At 34.7% G+C, this 20,767-nt stretch overlaps 2 protein-coding genes and 1 long non-coding RNA gene across 7 annotated transcripts; 1 reads left to right on the top strand and 2 right to left on the bottom strand.

Moving 5' to 3' along the window:
* The first annotated feature begins 1,439 nt into the window (after positions 1 to 1,439).
* Positions 1,440 to 13,861, top strand: LOC124434862 (delta-type opioid receptor-like). Of its 5 annotated transcripts, none has more exons than XM_046984791.1 (3): positions 7,559 to 7,951; positions 8,121 to 8,289; positions 11,477 to 13,861. In XM_046984791.1, the coding sequence occupies exon 3, from the start codon at positions 11,478 to 11,480 to the stop codon at positions 12,597 to 12,599; it is 1,122 nt and encodes a 373-aa protein (XP_046840747.1). In that variant the 5' UTR covers positions 7,559 to 7,951; positions 8,121 to 8,289; position 11,477; the 3' UTR covers positions 12,600 to 13,861. The 5 variants fall into 5 exon arrangements, with proteins under 5 accessions (XP_046840762.1, XP_046840754.1, XP_046840747.1 ...); XM_046984815.1 differs by having other exon boundaries at positions 8,176 to 8,289; XM_046984806.1 differs by lacking the exons at positions 7,559 to 7,951; positions 8,121 to 8,289 and adding an exon at positions 1,440 to 1,569.
* On the bottom strand, positions 1,730 to 2,398 carry LOC124434915. The gene is made up of 2 exons (XR_006944937.1): positions 2,200 to 2,398; positions 1,730 to 2,092 (listed from the first exon to the last, which is right to left on the bottom strand). It is a non-coding gene; the product is annotated as an uncharacterized LOC124434915 (long non-coding RNA).
* A 240-nt stretch (positions 13,862 to 14,101) lies between the features above and the next one.
* On the bottom strand, positions 14,102 to 19,957 carry LOC124434894 (glyoxylate/hydroxypyruvate reductase A-like). The gene is given in 5 exon segments (XM_046984833.1): positions 14,102 to 14,548; positions 16,161 to 16,573; positions 16,576 to 16,652; positions 17,625 to 17,907; positions 19,514 to 19,957. Coding segments are annotated over 5 exon segments (1,011 nt in total). The 5' UTR covers positions 19,665 to 19,957; the 3' UTR covers positions 14,102 to 14,461.
* Positions 19,958 to 20,767: the final 810 nt, after the last annotated feature.

The following is a 20,767-nucleotide window of genomic DNA, read 5'->3' on the forward strand; positions in this document are numbered from 1 at the left end:
TGAAAAGGACAGTCATAGTATCATTTATAAATGAAAATATACCCCAGCCACTGACTTTCATACCTAGAGACTCCCTTCCTTTTTTGAGAGGCCCCCTTTAACGCACAATTCTGCCTACGCCATTGGATTACGATGTATAAAAAATACTTGATTTTAGTTATTTTTAACTTCATCTTGTCGAAATGAAGATCTTGTTGATTAACTTAACTGAAATATTAATACGTAATACTGCAAAAACTTGGCATTCAACACATCGTTAACGTTCAATAGATAGCAATAATGAAACGTTCATACGATTTGCATAAACTTAATATATATATTGATGCAAGAGATATATAGGTAATAAATTATAAATATAACATTGATAACGAATGATGATCTGAAGATAAATATCAGAGTCATTAATAGTTTGTCTTTATTCCAAAAGACATCGTCACACCACGCATGAATAAACAGGATGTCTATCTTCGAAATTTGTCGTATTTTGCATTTACTCACATTGTCTTCTTGCCAGGTTGTTATAAATCATGATCTGATGACGTCACGTTTCAATTGGTATAATGACAATTATGACATTTAAATAGAAACGCTCTATTATTCAAACAGCACACAACGTAGAATAGAAGTCGTTAGGTATTGCATACAATTCAAATTTGAATAAGAAACCCTATCTAAATGTTTCAACGAGATCAGTAAATATTGGTCGATGTATTTATTGATATATGGGCTGTAGTGAAAAAATCATTCTTAGTTTTAAAAATTTTTACTCGTGCTCGCTCATTGATATAATTTATAATTGCCTGCCATCCGATTGGCCGAAGCATTCGGCAGCTTCTCACGATATCTTGAACGAGGTCCGAAAGTATATTTTCAGTGTGGAACCTGTTGATAATTGTTTTAAATTGATACAAAAGCCATATTTATCTCACAAGGAGTAAGAGAATACTCGCATCATACCTTTTATAGCGGGCCTGAATTTTACTCTGCTAGGGTATCTAAACGACCATCCATGAATTGGTTGATTGTATAAAAATACACGAGCTATACGTTGCATAAACCGTTCAGATAGCTTCTTACTGAAAAATGTTTTACTTAAAACCTTAGCAGGATCTATTGGGATTAAGAGATCTCAATTTTTTTCAATTAGCTACGTACTTTGAAATTGAAACCGCAACTAAGATTTATATAGAGATCCTGATAGTTGATTTTTTTTAAGGATATCTACATCTATACTCATATAAGGTTGTGAAACCTATCATTTTTGATATATTAGTGACAAAATTTGTGTTGGGTAATTAATGTCTATTTAACTATTCTGACTGAAAAATTCAACAGATGAATAATTATCTCAATTATTTATCGAAATTTTCATCTATATGCTGATATGTATTAATGACATGAGTCTGTAAATTTTGACATGCATCACAATAGCTAGCTACGTGATGGAAAGCCAGCGCAGCTTGCAAAGTCGCTATTGAGACGGATACAGAAGTTGGAAGGACTTATCGGCGAGGCAAAAACCCATTAGAGGCGAAACGATATGCCGAGGAATCGTTTTTAAAATTCAAGGTAAGGCTAAGATCTTCCTAGCTTCTCAACTTCAAACATGACTCGGCAAGAATAAATGCGACGAAAAAAACTTCAATTATAATCCGTAAGAATTCACAAAGATTTAATATAAGATAGAAAAAGAAATCTGCTGCATTCTACATGAAGGAAACCTGCTAACTTTTTCATCTTTCAAAACAATTGAAGCAACTGTGCATTTAATCAAACTTTAACTCATTAAAAATTATCTTACAAGAAGTACAACAATCATTTATAACTGTTTTCTATTTTGATGCATGGTGGAAACGACAAATTTTCCTTTAAATTAAACTTATAACAAACTTATCGACGATGCAGCCTGGCAAGGAAAACTAGACAATTTTTTCACTTACAAACACGAATACTGAATAAAATATCTTAATGAGAAACTCTCGTTAACAATATCTATATACACGTCATCACAAATTGAAAAATCAAGAGAAAGCAATAAAGTTTATGCCGGCAATCATATGATCAGGATAAAGCTTTTATGCATCTTGGTGTCCTGTAAAATATCATGATGATTTTATGTTGTGACAAATGTATGGCTATCTATTAACTCTCAAACACGTATGTAGCTGCTAATCGCATATCAGATTTTACTCTACTTACACATAAGTTTATATACAATGCCATGCATACAATGTCACAAACGCACTTGAACTTGAGCTGAATTTAGAGCGTTATTCAGAAGATGACTTCATACGAAAACGATATTCTTCAACATTCTAAGAACGTACATATAATCTTGTTGTCTGAGGAATGTTATACCTTTCATGATGTGAATTTTTGGAAAAAATAACTGCGAGTTTTGGACTTTTTCGAGGCGACAATCACAAGGCGCATTTTATTGTGAAATGCCTTTTATAGTCTTCATAAACACAAACGATTATAATCTATATTCAACGATGATCGATATCTGCCGGACACTGTGACACGAGCCATTAATCGGTTTAAAAAATGTCCTAGATGCAGAAATTGAAAAAAACCCCCGCAAATATGGGAAACGATCGAAACTTAATGAATAATGGGATCAATACAACATGTAGGATATTTCTACATAGGACAATTCTACTATAGTATGAAATTATACGATAAACAAGACGAGTAGAAGGGATGATTTGCAATAGAGCAATTTCAATAGATCATAAATAAATAATAGATCATAAAAAGCAATTCAATATATTGCGCACAAAATCGCATTAAAGATAAAGACACTCGACGTCTGGCTTTGCTATTGTCTGGGTAAATTTTGAGGAAAATCTGTATACTATGTTAGTTTTTTACCATGATTTACAAATCAATTCCATAACTTTCTTTGTATTGATTTTACTTAAACAAGCATTCCTCAAAAGTGCTAAATTAATTTTTATTAATCCGAGAAAGGCGTCTGGCCGCGGTCTCTGATATTAATTTAGATGCTAGTATACATATTATTACATATTAATAGCGCTTTGAGGTAGAGATGGCAGGATGCTGTAAAACTTGAATGCCAACATAATCTCTTTAAATTGACAGAGGCGAAAGTATGCATTTATTTCTGCATTTTATGAACGATTATGTAGTGAATACCAATGGCATTATAATCCCTCCCCACATTTGCAAACCATAGACACATATTTTCCAAAAAAAGTGATTACAGTAACACGTCTTCTTTTAGTGCATACTGTATTTGTATAATAATGTGAAAAATCGGATCCAGGATTTCATTGAGTAAGGGATGAATCATTTGAAATGTCACCACAATTACGTTTTCATTAACAATAAGCTACTGATTACGGGTAGGCTTGCGTACACCCTGTACTCTGCTTTCTAAGTCCGTCACCGATTCGCCCTCCCGTTATCAGCCGAGTCAGAGTGCAACTGGGAGTCAAACATATATTGAATAGAAAATTTAAATTTCAACTCATTGCTGCAATAAAATATAAGATATAGTTGCATGAATTACATAACCCACAGGTTAGGGTTCTGTTTTGAGTTTGTAAGAGTGGGTCTATTTCGCATGTAGCTCCACGAAAACAGTCCGCCATTGAGTGTTAAGTAAGGCTGCAGCCTACAGGTGAATACCTGCATCGATAAGGTACGAACGTAACTATTTCAAAAAATGTAGAGAGCTTCCTACAATGGGCACTCGTTCTTATATTGCTCAGAATATTCCATAGAAAGCAGAAATGGCACCATGTCTGGGCTGTTAACACTAATTAGTCCATCTGTATGACGTTAAAAGCTGTTAAACAGGTATCGCAAAGGAGGAAACACAGTGACAGAAAAGTCATTCGGGAAGATAAACTTCGCTTGGCAATATTTTAAAAACATATGAAAGCACGATATTAAATGTAGTGATGGTAATACCAACAGCTATGATGCTATTCGCCAGGAGCTATTTTCCGGTCATCATAACTAGGACTTCTGAGAATGAGAGTAGGCAAAAATATTTCTTTTCATCTGTCAACAAGTTGCAAACATACATTACTTTAACGGCGGCTGTATCGTTTCATACAAAGAGCTTTAATCCTTCATAAAGTGATGATATAATGACAGTTTGGTGAAAATAACGGAACACGTTTATCCATTAGCGTTGAAAATATTTGGTCAGATTTCCTATCTAAACAGGAAAAACGTGTAGCATAAGCGCTTCTTTAAACTATGTATAAAAACTAATCCTCCAGGGATAAAAAGCGACTAAAAAATTTTTCTTGTTGACATTTAATGCGATAAAATTCAAAGTATAATTGCCAAAGCATGTTGTAACAATAATTCATGTAGTAAATGGTCGCATCGGAACGAAGCATTAAATGCAACGTGTGTGCACGCATTCTCCCCGTGCGGACAAACATTTACAAACAACAAACTATGTTTAAAATGTGCAGTTAATTGAATGAATCTATTTCCAACGTATCAAATGTCGACCAAATAACTGGAATTTAAAACTAACAGTTCCATCAACACAGCCGACAAACTTCCCATTTCGGACAGTGGTTGGCGATTGCTCAACAAAAACACGCAAATATAGGTAAGAATGTGAATTTGTTTCATTATATTGTTTCCTTAGATACTGAAAGAAGTTATAAAATATTCTACTTTAATTAGTAGCTATGTAAGATATTACTCCTTAATTGAAGAATTCATCTCCATGCGTATATGTGTGTAAAAGTAAAAGATATCTGCTACTCGGTTTGTGCTTCGTTTTCGTACAGTGAAAATTTGTGTTTGCTAGATTTCATAAAACGTTGACATAGCTAAAAGCGACATTGCACCATTCCTACATCAAATACTTTGACGTTAAAAAATTTGCATCTGATAGCACTTATAGAATAGAAGATGATGAAATTAATATGTGTTCATCATACATATTGCAATGTATATAGCAAACATCTAAAGCCCCTTTAAATATATGAAAAAGTGATCGATAATTTACATCCCTATGCTCAACCACACATGCAGCATAATTCATTGTCTTCATTTGCGGAGACGAGGAGCAGCCAGTGCAAGTATTGATTTGTCAGTGACGGTCTCCTGAAAAAGGTTAAATTCCTAGCTCTAATTGTACCAGCATACGCATGTTATTCTTTAACACTTTAGCAAGTGCGCATGCACGTAAAAAGATTGAGAAACTTGTCCACCGGAATAATAAATTCTGCGAACGAAATCAGGAAGATTATAGCCACCCTTACTTAGGCGCAATCACCAATAATTTGGCAGTTAATTTTACTATTTTACTAACAGAGATAACTTCGTGCCATTGGCTTTAAAGAACTCGTTTACTCTATGATAAAAAGCACATTCGAAGTTTAACTCAACAGTACCATACTTCGAATTTCATTCTCAATGGTAATATGAACATAAATCTACATGACTTGTAAACGTTTGTTATAGTAAGTACGTTCTATTATGTAACATTGCATGAATCATTTCATGTCGTCAAGATTTCTGTAAAAGTAAGATTTCTATGCTAGGAAACTTGATTACACTCTTCGATTCACATTGATACATATGGACAATTTATAGCAAAAAAATTACAACTTTGTTTTTACCTTCACATGGAAAGACGCGGTGATGCCCGCAAAAATTAATGAAAATCATACCATATTGTGATATTGCTAATTTAAAACATTTGTTTCCTGCTCATCTGGCCTATCTCTATCCACATCGCTATCTTTGGTTGCAATATTTGTCTTTGTGTTTCATTAACAACTATAATAATTCCAATAAAGTTCTCATTACAAAGCTCTATAATTCATCATGTTTCAGTTATACTTGTAAATAAAAATTGCGGATTTAATAATTTCAATGTTTGTTCACTCGATTGATAAACTCTTTGAAACAAAACATCCTAAAAAGAGAAACCACCAACATCAAAGTCAAGCATTATTTTTGGAAGTTGGAGTTGTTTTTATCATGATTGTATAAAAAATTATCATGATCGCATAAAAATAAACATACTGTACTTGATTATTAAAGCAATAAAATACAGCCAGCAAAAACAAGCAAACATAATACTTCCTAATTTAACCCTCTAAATATATCAACTGTGAAAACAAAATTCTACAATGGCAGAAAAGCATCAATTGTGATTTTGTTATTGATTCCTAAAGTGATTGATGGTATTAAACCAATCAAGGAACAAGACGTCATAAGCATTCTATGATCAATATGAATTACGTCATCCTCCCTTGCTATCGCAGCAGTTCAATTTGATTAGATACGTTACGGTAACCATTATGCAACGTGACGTGAGAATTTTGATTGATTGACGTAGAGAACTTGAGAATGAAATGAAACGAGCAGATGATAGTTGTTATTTCAAAAGTTCTTTTGCCATAAAATATCGTTTGGAAAAATATAAATGGCGTGAATAATGAAGAGCAGATTCAACAGATCACAATTTTCTCAACATTTAAGGACATGGTGGCCTTCGAGCTAACGCAGCAATGAAATAGAAACATTAATTTTTTCACAGAATGTAAAAGGACAGACGGGTGTTGCTTTGCTGTTTTATTAGCGAACATTTCCATGTTGTAAGACAAACTTCAATAAGCATTTAAAAATACAAACACGACATGATGAGCTGTTTGCAATCGTGTGCACGAAACGAGATAACTGAATTTTTCATGAAAAATGAGCCAAGCGAATTAAAAAAATTTTCTAGAGCTACAAAAACCATAGAAGGCAAAAACCACGAGCATGCGCACAATTTGTAATCAACGAATCATTACGCAGTTTGATTCGTTGATTACGCATTACAGCGAAATCAATATTCCTAGCTCACGATATTTTAAACAACAAACGAAAATGAAAAACGGATAGCAATTGAAGAATAACATGAAATATTAATAAGGATGAAAAAGTTATCCCAAAGAGATTTTGAGCAAAAATTTATCACACTAAAATTATATAGTCTATGTGTAGCTAAAATACAGATATGAAATAATTGTAAAATGGTTCTCAAATAGTCGTCTGCGAGTCGTTTCAATAATCATCCGAAATGAGCGCAAGACGATAGTATGCAGAGCTTTATCTAAACATTAAGGAAATAATTGAAATGAAACCACTCAAACGACTCGGACGATTATATGAGATTATAACGATTTTTCACAACAAGGACGCAAAGCATACAACATCAATCATTTCGCACGCTCTTAATTTCCTGGCTGCTTGCCTACATGATCATCATTCACAAACGACGATGTAAACGAGTGAAATTATTATTAACCAAAATAGAGGTATTGTTTAGAGAACAGAACTCCCTCTTAAAAAAAGACGCATTTCAGTAATAAAAATTAAATTAAAGAAACTAAAGCTTCGAAACATTGTACACATGCACTATGTATTAAACCAATACATATGTGTGCAATGGCAATCCATATGATATAATAACATTATACAACCAGCATGAATGCCAACGTATTGTAGATTAGGGAAACTTATAATGCACATGAAAAATTCTAGCCATTGACAAATGTTCACAAATGACATTTGCTGAATATTAATTTATAACATTTATTCCACGTAAAATTTACAGCTTAAATGGGCATTAATTTGATGCAAGAAAATATGCAACAATTCACTCCGCACCTCCGTGTGTTACTGGAAATAACACAAACATCAAAGTGCTCTCAATGAGTCGAAATAATTTCAAGCTCACTGCAGTCTTACTAATACTTGCTCTGTGAACCTCATTCCCTCTATTCGCGCAACACGCTTAGATAGATTTAACAGCAGGACCGAGAAAGCAGCACGCATATATATCATTGCTGCATGGAATATTACCATACGATCTCATATCGTAACGAGAACTGATTGTTTCTTGAGATTAGAGTTGACTTTGGCGATGATCGATCCGTGCGAGTATATTAGGAACAAGGTAAGATGCTTGGCAAACTCACAATCTTTATGTAAAAAAAACATTGGAATGTCTGGCGTACAAATTAAGGACAGTCAACATGACATACACAACATTCATTGCACTTCTATGATAAATTGTTATGAATATTACTATATAAAATGACGTGTTCTCGTGCATTGTGTTTCAGCTGAGACGTAAACCAAAGTTGTATACCAAATTTTTTTTACTAATCAAATCATAAGGTATGACGATAACACATGCACAACGACGTTTATCAAGCAACAAGACATAACTCGGACGGCTAACGAAGGGAACACGAACCGAGTATTAACGGCAGATAAAGCAACAACAAAACGGTTGGTACTCGTACGTAAAAAAACTCTCTACTAACTAAACAATGAGCGTATAAGATATGAATGTTGTTTTGAATGATATTTGTGTTTTTTCGACGTTAAACAATTTAATTTTTATAATGATTCGAATAAAAGTGACGTGGAAAGACATGTCCACGATAAATAAAAAAATAAATCTCCAAAATATATTTGCAATTTTGCATTGCAAGTCAATTAAGCTTAAATTAATAAAAGTATATGGTATATTGAACAACCTCGCTATAATAGACACTATACAAGATACAGAGGAATTGGAAAAGACCTCAGAGTGGAAAATATATTTTGCTCAGTTTTTAGCATCTTTTATGGTTATTCAAAAAATTCGAAATATTAAGATTCAAAATTCCCATAAACACTATGCACTGATATTATAGGAATTTTTTTTAAAAATTTTGAACATTATCTGTGTAGAATTATACGCAGTCCAATTCTGCAACTTGTTTCATTTTGCTTATTTTATAATTGATTATCATGCATGGATTAACAGCTAGATTGAGAAGTATACATAGAATCACAGAAGCACACAATTCCTGTATGTGTGTTATACATTTCTCAATTCTGTATGTTTCAATTCAAATAATACACTAAAGCAATAACAATATCAATAGCAGATTGACTTATGGCCTCAAAATATTGCCGTCATTTGCCGACATCTTCGTGTTCAATATTAAAATATATTTCTACACGCGACATAACATTCAACATATTGCTTTATAACAAACACTGTTTTGCCTATTTACTACGCAGACAAATGCTATACTCGCCAAAGTAATTAAATGGTGACAAGAAAATGAAACAAGGCGGGAACGAAGTTGTATCATGCAGAGAAAACACAATATCTACATTTTTTCGTCATATATCACATCGTTATAATGCATATGTATGTCTGTTACAAAGCACGAAAATTGCAGTGAGAAATGTGATTTTGTGATCATGCATAAAGGTTGAGAGCTGCAATGTCGACCAATTTATCGGGAAAATGACAAATGGCCAACTTTAATGAGCTTATATATATCTAGAATTGCAAATTAGGAATTTTATCAATAGATAAACGCGCACAGCTGCAAAAAGCATCTGGATAAACATATACACGAATCATATGATATAGCTATGTATATCGTCAGCAATTTCAATTGCTTTCATGCGACAAAAACGTTAACTTCCTTTATACATGGCTTGTAACAGCAATTCATTCAAAAACATTACCAGCTGTCCAATGATAGTTCTCCACCTTTAAAAAAAAATTTAAGAATTAAAAACGCTAACTTCAATTACATCCTTTTTAATGGGTGTTTCCTTTAACAGTTTTAAGTGGTTTTGAAAAATTCAAAATTTCCATCTATTGGAATTGATAATTTTCACGAGTAGAATATATATGGTTATAAATCTGTTCACGAATACACACATGCAGCAACGTGAAGGTGTTCGGAACATCGGACTGTACAGTACTGGATGTAAATGCTGGTGCATCTTAATTTCGTATTCTTAAAGGATGAACTGCTGATATATATTCAAATAGGTAAAGCAACCGAGTCTTTTAAACCACTCCTTATAAGTGTACATTACAAACATGATAACAGTTCTGATTAGTCATCCTTGTCTTTGATAATTCACTTAATAACCGAGCAAACATAGTATTATTGTTGCTAGTTGATGCAATGACTATCACGAGCCAATCTGAGCAGCGTTTAAACAAGATAATCTACGACGTGCAGTCGCATGAAGCAAAAGTCAATTATTACCATTATGTTCGCCGTGTTTGACTATTGAAAGCGGCGCTTTTTGTCGATAACATCTGTGCTCGAAATCGATCAAAAGAATGTTTTTCAAGACTTAAATACACACATTTATTCATAAAATGGTACGTCATTAAGAATAAGATGGAGGTAAGGATAAAACACGAAAGCAGAATGCGGAACGGATTGGTGGAAGCGGATTCGGGAAATTGTGATAAAACGCGGTTTCCGCAAATGGAGGATAAAACGCGGAATTGAGCAAAAGAATGATATAAGGAGTCCTCAAAAGCCGAAGTGATGAAGTTCATGTTGACGATTCGCAATTTCGTCGCATCGTCGCAATTGCAATCCATCGTCGTAATTTCGTCGCATCGTACAATTTTGTCGTATCGTCGAAAATGCGTCGCAATTTCGTAGTATCGTTGCGATTTCCTCGCTAGTTTATTGGTATCGTTGGAATTGTCAACATTAGCTTGCTCATATAGGATTTTTTGGTTCCTTGTCATTTTTTGCCCAGTTCTGCGTTTTATCCGCATTTGCGGAATCTGCTTCTGCAATTCCGTTTATTCTGCAATTTGTAATACAAGTCCACGTTTTATTCCTAACCGAAAAAATCGCCCGCTAAACGCAGATATGTGCTTGACATTAAGGCTATAATACAAGTCATATTAAGGAATAAGTTGATCTTCCATGCTTTTTTTACACTGAAAGTGTTCTCTTTAGTCACTGACAATGGAAATTTAAGGTATCGCACAAGAATTTTTTTCAAAGGTTTTACTAGTTATAACGTTTTTCGACTGCGCAACCAAATAATTCAATAAGATGAGAAGTGACTATACATATATATAAACTATTAAAATAACGTAGGCCATATTTTGCTGGCATTTTTACCTGATTTGGCCAGCGGGAATAAAAAAAATTTAAATGAATAGTGTGCCCGTTGAAGTGCGTTGTAGTTATGAGTGAGAAAGATCAATAATTTGTTCAGACAATGTAGATAGAGACTGTCAATTTTCACAAGTTAGCTAACAGTCGACGAAAGTGCATGATCAATGCTGGGCATCGTCTCCCCATAATGCAGGCACTGTTTTTGTTACACAGACAATATGTCACTGAGGGAAAATTCACAAATAGTAACAAGTATCAATATAAGATTTATTTCATCGCAAGTTAAACAGGTCTTATTATATTCTTTATGCTTCCTTTACAAAAGTGATAAATGAAACTACGTGACGGGTAATTTGGAAACCCGGAAACTTGGTAACTCAACAGGGTTATTTGTAGCACCCGATCACAATTTAGAAGACATAAGTAGAGCCAAATACTTGACATTTTTCAGACAACACAAAGCACTTAATGTAACCAAGACATCTTTCAAGTGCACACTGAAATGATAATTTTTGTTTTTACCCCAGGATGGTCCTGGATCAAATGTTCGAATCCACTTCACCACCAGCATTCGAAAATGAGGACGACGGAAGTGGAAGCTATCACGAAAATCACTACGAAAGCACTTCCATGAACATTCAACGCGCGTTGGTAATATTTGCTTTCCTACTCGTGGGTGTTGGTGTGATCAGCAATCTCATCATCATAATTTCGGCGCGTCAATTGCCGCTGATACGCAAGAAAGGCATAACAACGGGCTCGAGATATTACATCATTAACATGTCACTGGCCGATCTTTGCGTTTTGATTGTGGCGTCGGTGACCAATCTTGCTCAATTGTTACACCCATGGAGTCTTGGAGAATTTATGTGTAAGCTACTTCTTCCATTACGGGATGTCCTTATTCTTGTTTCACTGGTAACCATAACGGCTCTCAGTTTAGAGCGGTACTTGTTGATCACACGGCCACTTCAACATCAGGGAAACAAAAGCATCGCAAAATTTGTGTTGATGTGCATTTGGCTCGCGTGTTTCCTTGTCAACGGAATCCCGCTGCTGCTAGTTACAGAGCTCACACCCGTAGAAAATGGTTCGTTGTGTCGGTTAAATTATCCATCAAAAAAACTAATGACGATTCACATTTGTTTCGGCATAGCAATAATCATGATACCATTCATCGTGGTTGTGTACTGCTATATTGCTATCGGTATCAGGTTGAAAAGTGTCTACAAGAGACGCCGTCAAACGATGGTTCCGGAAACCGACGAGGGAGGCGGCAAAAACGCGGTCACGCTTATCTTGCGCAGCAAGCGTCTTGTCAAGGTATTAACCATATTGGTAATTGCTTTCGCCGTATGTAATTTACCTGCAGTGCTCTATACGCTCGTGCACTTCTTTCATACGATCAAGCGATTTGAGCATCAGGAGATCGTGTTCACCTTCTTTCAATGCATGATGGTATACGGCAGTGCAATCAACCCACTCCTTCTGCTCTTGATGGCCTCCGAGTATCGTCTGTGTATTACGGATATGAAGAAAAACCTCGCGAAGGCCAGAGGAGCATTTCGTGTGCACTTTACGAAGAACCAGTCAGATCAGCAATACTGCGCTATTCTGAAGCACAAAAACTTACCAGTAACACCATTGTGATGGATAACACTAACTTAAACATAAGCATAGCTCAGAGGCTTTCCACATCAAGTAAAATGGAGTGGCATAATGACCTTACATCTTACATGTAACTCCTTATATGACAGGAAAACGAAACACTAAAAATTAGCTAAAGTTCGGCGATGCAGAACATGTCCACAATTTCCAATAAATCGATGTAAAACTTCAGTATTCCATAATTAGGAATTTCAACTACCGCATCTAATTGACCGATGATCTCCTTTTTGTCAAAACTGTATTATCATGCTATATGCCTTTGAAGTGCCCGTACCAGCATGAACTTTTATTGGTGTTATTAAAACTACGTGTGATTTCTAACGCCAACCAAGGTAGTTGGAATATACATTCGTGTTGACCAGTCTCTTGCCAACGTCATAAGTCGTTCCACACTTTTCCTGACGACGAACGATGCTCGTAAAAAAGAGCATTTCCCCCAACTTTGAATCGCAATAAAAGTGGAATGATTTGACCAAATCGAAAACTTTTTTCATTCATACTTGAGAAATCACACCTTAATCTAATACCGCAAATCAAAATTTTTGCTAAAAGAGGCACTTTAATGACTAACTTCCAAAACGTTATTGCGTATAAAGTTATACAATTGTAATAATTTTATTTTTATTGTAATATATTTGACTGCTCCTGTATGGTAATTTAGGGTTAATTGTTAAATAAACCCAATCCGAACTATGTAACCAAATAGCTACAAGTTTTTATCTTTTTTTAATTACTTGAATTGTTAAGTGTGAGCAATAATCTTTGAAAATCATCAACCATTGTATACAGAAGGCAAATTAGGGGAGTGTTCCTCAAAAAATGGGGTTCACATCCCCACCCACCTAATGTGCGCCTTTGATTCCATACAATAACTTTATTGGGTTGCAACGCTCGGATTGGCTAAAATATAGCTATGTATTTTTATTTAAATCATTTCAGAAACACGATAACGTGGCTCACAGTAACGGATTGTGTTGAAAAATTGTTATATTTCAACATTTAAAATGCCCAATACGAAGCAAATTTTATCATTAATGACAGAACTATAGTGAATGTCTTGTAACTTGTAAATTTCCTGTTTTCTTGCATCTTTTTTCGGGAAACGAAAGAAGTGCAAAGCAATCTTTGATTTGGTATAAGATACCATGGATATAACATATATAGAAATGACGATAGTGTAAAATTATACCAGCTTTGACCTTGCAATACTGTATACCCAATTTAAAATATTTAAAATAACCAAACTTGATTATTTGCTTCGTTTTTAACACTCAGCAATAGGTACCAAAAATTTGATGTAAATGTTCAACTCTTACGAAAAGAAAACAAACACGATCTTTGAACCATTAACTCAAGTTACTCAACGAAGTCACCTCAACAAGTTAGGAATAGAATCAACGAAGTCGAACAGCAATTTTACAACTTAATTCGTTCGAGAATGGAAAAATTTCAACTTAACCGAGATAATATACAAAGAAGTTATAGCAATGTTTTATATACATTTATAACTTACCAGATTCTATAAACGAAGTTGAGCTTTTATCTAGCGTACGGCTTAATTGCCTCATCGAATACAAACCATTTTAAACTCAAATAAATTGAGTTAGTCCTGATGAATTGCGTCTAATTGTCATCGGATTTTTGTAGACGACCCAGAGTCATTTTAAATATAGCTACAAATATATTTCCAATTAAAAATACTTATAACTAGTAATCCTGTTTATAATATTTTTGCTAGATATTCGAAGCAAAAGCGTTGCTGTATTAATATATTAAATTTACAATGAGTCGCTAATCATTCTGACTTACCCCTAGCGTATTGGTCAATATATCCCACCAAACGTTTAGTAACCTTTTTCCCAGTCTACAAGATATTTAAGTTCTTTTCCATCTTTATAGAGTTGAAAATTGTCCACAAACACTTTCAAGACCTAATAAAACAATTTACAACATATTAGCTCAACATCATCTCACAACTTTAGCTGGAATTAATACCAACGTATAACTTTAATAAATGAGATTTTAGTCAAATTTTTTTAAATGACATTTAAAAATTTATAAGAATTAAGTACTCTAGCTTACTACAGTTACTGAAACATAACTGATTTGTCCTAAATTACATTTCACCATGAGAAAGGATTATTTGCGTTGAAAAAACTAATCATAATTTATTATAGAGCTTTAAGCACGAAGTTTCTGAACATGGGTAGTCTCGTCTTCATTGTGTCCTTATTGTGAATCTTACTTGGTAGCTAACGATGAAAGGAGTTTAATAATAATATGTTGTTGTAATTTGTAAAGTGCCGAACGTAAGCCCCGTAAACACGATCCGATTGTTTCGGTTCCGACTTTTGGTTGCTTGTTCGATAATTTTGTTGATATTAATTTTGAGATATTTAAAGTCATGGGAGCAGACATTTACGTTTTTCAGTACATTTATCGATATATTTTTCGTATTTTTGTTCTGGTTTCCAAGTCTTTTTCAAATCTATGTAATTTGACCAGTCGGCTTCCTCTGATCATGTCGAATGAAATTAGTGCAAGTTCTAATTACGTCCGATTTTTTAGATTGACGGATCCGATTGTCGAAGGCTCACTTTTTATGCGTTCACACGATTCGTTTTAAGGATGCGAAAAATTCGGGCCTTTGCACAAAGTCGAATATATCGATAAGTGGTACATGAACGTGCTTTAAACACGAACAATAAACAAAACACTTTGAAGGAGGGGGTTCGTTTAAAACATAAGAAAGGGGTGAAAGTGCATGACACTTGCGTAGTAAGAGTAGCTACAGCTCCTAATCGGTTGTTTCCAGGTATTTCGTGAGCAAGTGTTATGGAGAGTAATTTCTTTAACAGAAAGTATACAATTTCGACATACTGTATTAAACAGATTATGAACGTCGAGAGTTTTACCTATATTGGCTAAGACAACAGAAATGACTAAGCTTTGCATCAATCACAACAACTGTTAAAGCTGAAACTTTTGCCCGAGATTGAAAACTGCAAGGCCTGATAATTTGATATAGCAATGTGTAACCGCTGATTGCATTAAATAATGTATAAACATGGAATTGAGCGTCAATATTGAGCTCTAGTTGATGAAGAATATGAGGTCGATTTCAGAAATAATTGAATGTCCTTGTGCGCATGTGCATATAAACATTGGTGGGGAGGAGCTAAAAAACATACATTTGTATTTACGGAGGTGTATACAATTTTTTAAGGTTTGAAGTTACAAAGTGGATGCCTCTTGCCTTCCTGAAGGAATTTGTCGGATTGCATTATAGTATAACATGCAAATCAATACATTTTCCTTGTTGTATCATTGAGGCTATGTATTTACGGAGGTGTATACAATTTTAAGGTTTGAGTTAGTACAAAGTGGATGCCTCTTTGCCTTTAAGACGAGGGAATTGTCGGATAATAGATCACTGTACAAATCAATACATTTTCCGTTGTATCGAGGCATGTGGATATTTCGCAGTCAAAAGATTCACATGCACACGGAAGCTGCACAATATGTTATGGCATCAACATTTACCATATTTGAATTGACTCGACCAGAGACGTGAGGAGTAATAAAAACTTGAGGATGACACCATAAAGCGCTTTCTTTTGGAAGGGGTTCACTTTCAAAGACATCCAAGATAGCTCCACCAATCCATTGATCATCAAGAGCCCTCAAAATACTCTTTTCGTCCAGCAGGTCCCCACGACCTACGTTTATGAAAACTGTTTTCTTAGCCCTGCAATTTTCGAGGACCTCCCCAGTAAGCAGTCCTTTCGTACTCTCAGCACTTGGTAGAATACTGACTAAATAGTCGCATTCTTTTAAACATTCTGCTAAGTCTTCTATACCAAAACTCTTGTCTACGTAAGAAAAGGTAGAAGTTGGTACAACCCGATGGATAACAAAGACTTTCATCTTCATGTTATGGCAGTATTCTGCAATAACTTTCCTATGGATCCAAAACCAAGAATACCAATAGTCAAATCTGAAAGTACGCGGTACTTCATTTCTTCCCACGGACACCTAACAAAAGAATGAAGTACGTCAGACTTTTCGATCTGCAGCATTTTATGAGCCCGATGTAGCTGACACAATAGCAGGTCAATTTTCCTCAGTCTGTTTTCCTAGAATTTCACATTAATCGGATTCAAAACATAGAAATCGATACTAGCTAATTATTTAAAGGCATAAATTTTTAAAAAGTATTATCCAGTAATAAACTCCTGTAATTTATTCAACAAAACGCTAAATCCGCCGGAGTCTTCCTCCACAGAAATACACATTTTAACAAATTTTAATCCAGTTAACTCCAAAACATGACCCAATATTATGAGGAGTGATGTAAACCATCATTACCGTGCCATATATAGACATAATCAGAAAAATATTTCTGCAAGACAAATTTTCAACATATATACTATTTTATAATGTACCATCATAGCTAGCAATAAGCCTCTGTTAATTAAGTCATACATAATTGAGGAATTCATCGTGAGTCGACGAACAACGATAGCGCTTTAAAAAATAGTTTGGAAATTACGCGATGCAAGATATAAAACGAAAATAGATGTTTGACGTTTTATCTCATGACTATTCACAACATGTATAAAGTGTAACTTCTTTCGATCGAGGACTAATGAGGCGGCTCTTCTGAAATTCATTAACCTTCCATGTCTGTGGAGTAAGAGAGGAATGCTGCGGTCACCGTCACCCATTCTTCGTTAGAGCGTTACTGATCTTAAAGCATTTGTCAAAAGTGTTCACTAATTTCGCCCTGGGTTTGATGGGATATGTGAGTGTAAATTTGGTTAAATTTGAAATTACAGGCATTTCCCTTAAAATTATGCTTCAATTGGACTTTCTTTTGATTTTAATTTTAATGTGCGTCATTTCCTGATTAAACATAATATTTTACAAAAATACTTTTGTTAGAAAATAATGAGCTAACATCCCATACAAAATGATAAAAATCTGCAAATCATTTGCACATCTTACCAGGATTTACTTTTTTGGTACTCCGAGCATAGAAGGAACTTTCGCTCGCGCGCAATCACATGACCCATAACGTACTCGGCGATGCTCGCACCTAACGTTCCACTCAATTTGGTCAAACTATACCGTGGTACATTACATGGCTCAATACAGTGGATTATATTATCTACGCCAGCATATGTAGCCTGCATCCATTTTAACCTAGGTAACTGATAAATCCATTCACGGACAAGTGGAGGATCTGCAATTAAGATTTCCAAGTCTTTTAAGCAATCTGATGTTATTTCTGCAAGATGAAAAGTTCATAACACTTGAGAATTTTTTCACTAAGCCCAACTACAATACCGTACTTAATGTAAAATACATTTTGTTATTGAGAATGCTGCATAACGCTGTTATGCAAAGTTACAAAACTTGTGATAATGCATGCAGTGATTATGCTACGTATGTACCCGTCTCACAGATTAGAGGTATTACAAGAACAAAGTAGAAATTGACTAAAGAAGGATAACTATATCAATGCTGTCAGATTTAGTGAAGACCTTAAACAAGCAGACGTTATGCTAAGATCAAATTCTAATTATGGAGAAATCTGTCTTGGTTAATATGTCAAGTAAAGATCATAAATTTCTTCATTCAAATTTAAACGTGCTAGTGACATAGTAGTGGAATTAGTTGCTTGGGATGAGCACTGCCAATCGTTCTGAGTATTAATTAAATTCTTTTTGTGTGATATATTGACATCACTATATCTGCACTTTGTGTGCTGTAATGAAGTACAATTAAATGACAAAGGTTTCATGGCTATGTTTGTACAAACTGAAAGCTACAGAGCCTCCTAAAGTTTTAAAAAAGGGTCTAGTCCACTCTTCAGTCCCCCTCTCTACCCCCAATTGAAATCAGTTTCCACACATATGCTAGCAAAATAACATACATCAGCATTATTGAAGGGCTGGATAAATAGGTACTGTGATAGGAGCTTCCTTTACTGTGTTTTAATAAGAAATGTTGAAAGTGTTAGACTAATTATGCCGTTTATACTACAAATATTCATGTAATGAAACATGTAATTTTACAATTTTCTCAGGGGTTGATCATCAAAGAGTATTAATTCTAAGTTATTGTACGTTTGGATACATAAAATTTAACTAGAATCTAGTTCCTAGTTCTTAGCCTTTTGTTAAAATAACTCTCCTCATCTAAAATAACAAGATGAACATCGAAATGAGCTCAACAACAGGAACATACATCAGTACAAATTTGCAATATGGTCTACTTGATGCATACATGCTGCTAATAGCATTGTGGCAGAAGAACAATTTTAATAAGTGTACCACAAAAAAGAGCAGCTATTTAACCTAATTCAGTAATCATTAAACTGTCATGTTCAAATTAAGTGTTTGCAAGACAAAGAGTTTTACATACATAACTAATTGTTACATAACCTGTCTCAATGGTTAAGGCATATTGTTCTGGCATTTAAATTTTAAAGATGGTTTAGTGATTAATTGCTGATATAGAGCAAAACAATCCAGAACTAAACACATCCAAAGATCACAGAATACATCACCTGCAAGAGGTATATGTAACTGTGTATCACCAGTATAATGTAGTTATCGTGTTGTCATTATTTAAAGTAGAATGTCCTGATCAGATCACTGTAAATGGCATAATATAAGAACTTCAATAACACTGTAGCAATTACGCACACCGTACCATGTAAGTACCACGAACAAATAACAAAATAGTATGATGAAGCTCAGCTGAATAGCCAAGATTAATATGCGGTCCTCAATTAACAATATCAAAAACATATCAATTACAATCAAATATCATAGCCTTTGCAGTCTAATTTTTCATTCATGGAATCTGCAATGAGAATCATTTCTCACCTTCATGATTGATGATGAGGAATGTTGCCGATGGACAAAGTCTTGCAAGCTTTTCCAAATATTCCCTGGTTTGTAGAAAATCTTTTGAAATAATACCAACCAATGTTTTCTCCTCGTGCAAATTCTTCCGAATAGCTTCACAAGAGGCCATTCTTAATCTTGACACTCTAGTCTGACTTCAACCGCCAATGCAACTAGGCAAGGGAATTACTTTAGTCCTCTATAAATTTGATACATCGAAGATCGCTAATCTTAATCCTTAAAATCGATTTAGCGATCGATTTTGTGTATTGTGGAACCATGAGTGGAACCAATATTCCACATTGCAGGAAACTTTTCTATGTCAAAAATAACGGGGTAAAATCATTGGGTAAAATATTCGATCACAAAAGCAACAGCAACAAATATGGTCAGCAAATACGTACTGGACATTTAAGAAATAAAAGATGTTTACTGTGTTTGCACAGACTTATACAAACCGAGGAGACCTTTGGATGAACTCGAGAGCAGATCAGTGCAAGCCCGAGACCGAAGGTCGAGTGTTGCACATGCTTGACGGTGGAGTAACCTGACGTTTACTCCTCATTTTACTCTGAAGATGACTACCGCTAAGGTTGTCGAAACGTCAGTCAACAACAACAAAAACAGTCCTTCTCAGGACTATACCAACCTGGACGATCTACATTTAGAAACATGTAACGATACTCCCGGGTTCACACCATTTACTTTATTTTAATTTGTCCTTTAAATGTATTCACGATCGATTTGCAAATTTTCTTTAACTGATTGATTGTTCAGATTGTTTAATTGGTTGAGCTCAGATGTGCTTTCCACTAGCTAATGCAAACTCAGCTCTAGACCAATCAGCGCACGCGTTTCATTGTGTTTATTTTATAAATGAGTATGACAAACAGCCTATTACAGCCATACAAGTATATTTAGCTTCTATCGGTGTGCGCTGGGTTACCAAAACCAAACGGTACTTTTACTGGAAAGTTAGCAACATTCCGAATGCATTCTAGCATGTCGTTCGAAAACATCTGTTGATGTAGCGTTTCTGGAAGGATGGACTATAGGAAGGATGTAGCTATATGCCTTTGAAGTGCCCGTAGCAGCATGAACTTTTGTTGGTGTTATTAAAACTACGTGTGATTTCTAACGTCAACCAAGGTAGTTGGAATATACATTCGCGTTGACCAGTCTCTTGCCAACGTCATAAGTCGTTCCACACTTTTCCTGACGACGAACGATGCT

Source organism: Xenia sp. Carnegie-2017, unplaced genomic scaffold (genome assembly GCF_021976095.1).
Source record: "Xenia sp. Carnegie-2017 unplaced genomic scaffold, XeniaSp_v1 HiC_scaffold_1, whole genome shotgun sequence".
Taxonomy (NCBI): Eukaryota; Metazoa; Cnidaria; class Anthozoa; order Malacalcyonacea; family Xeniidae; genus Xenia; species Xenia sp. Carnegie-2017.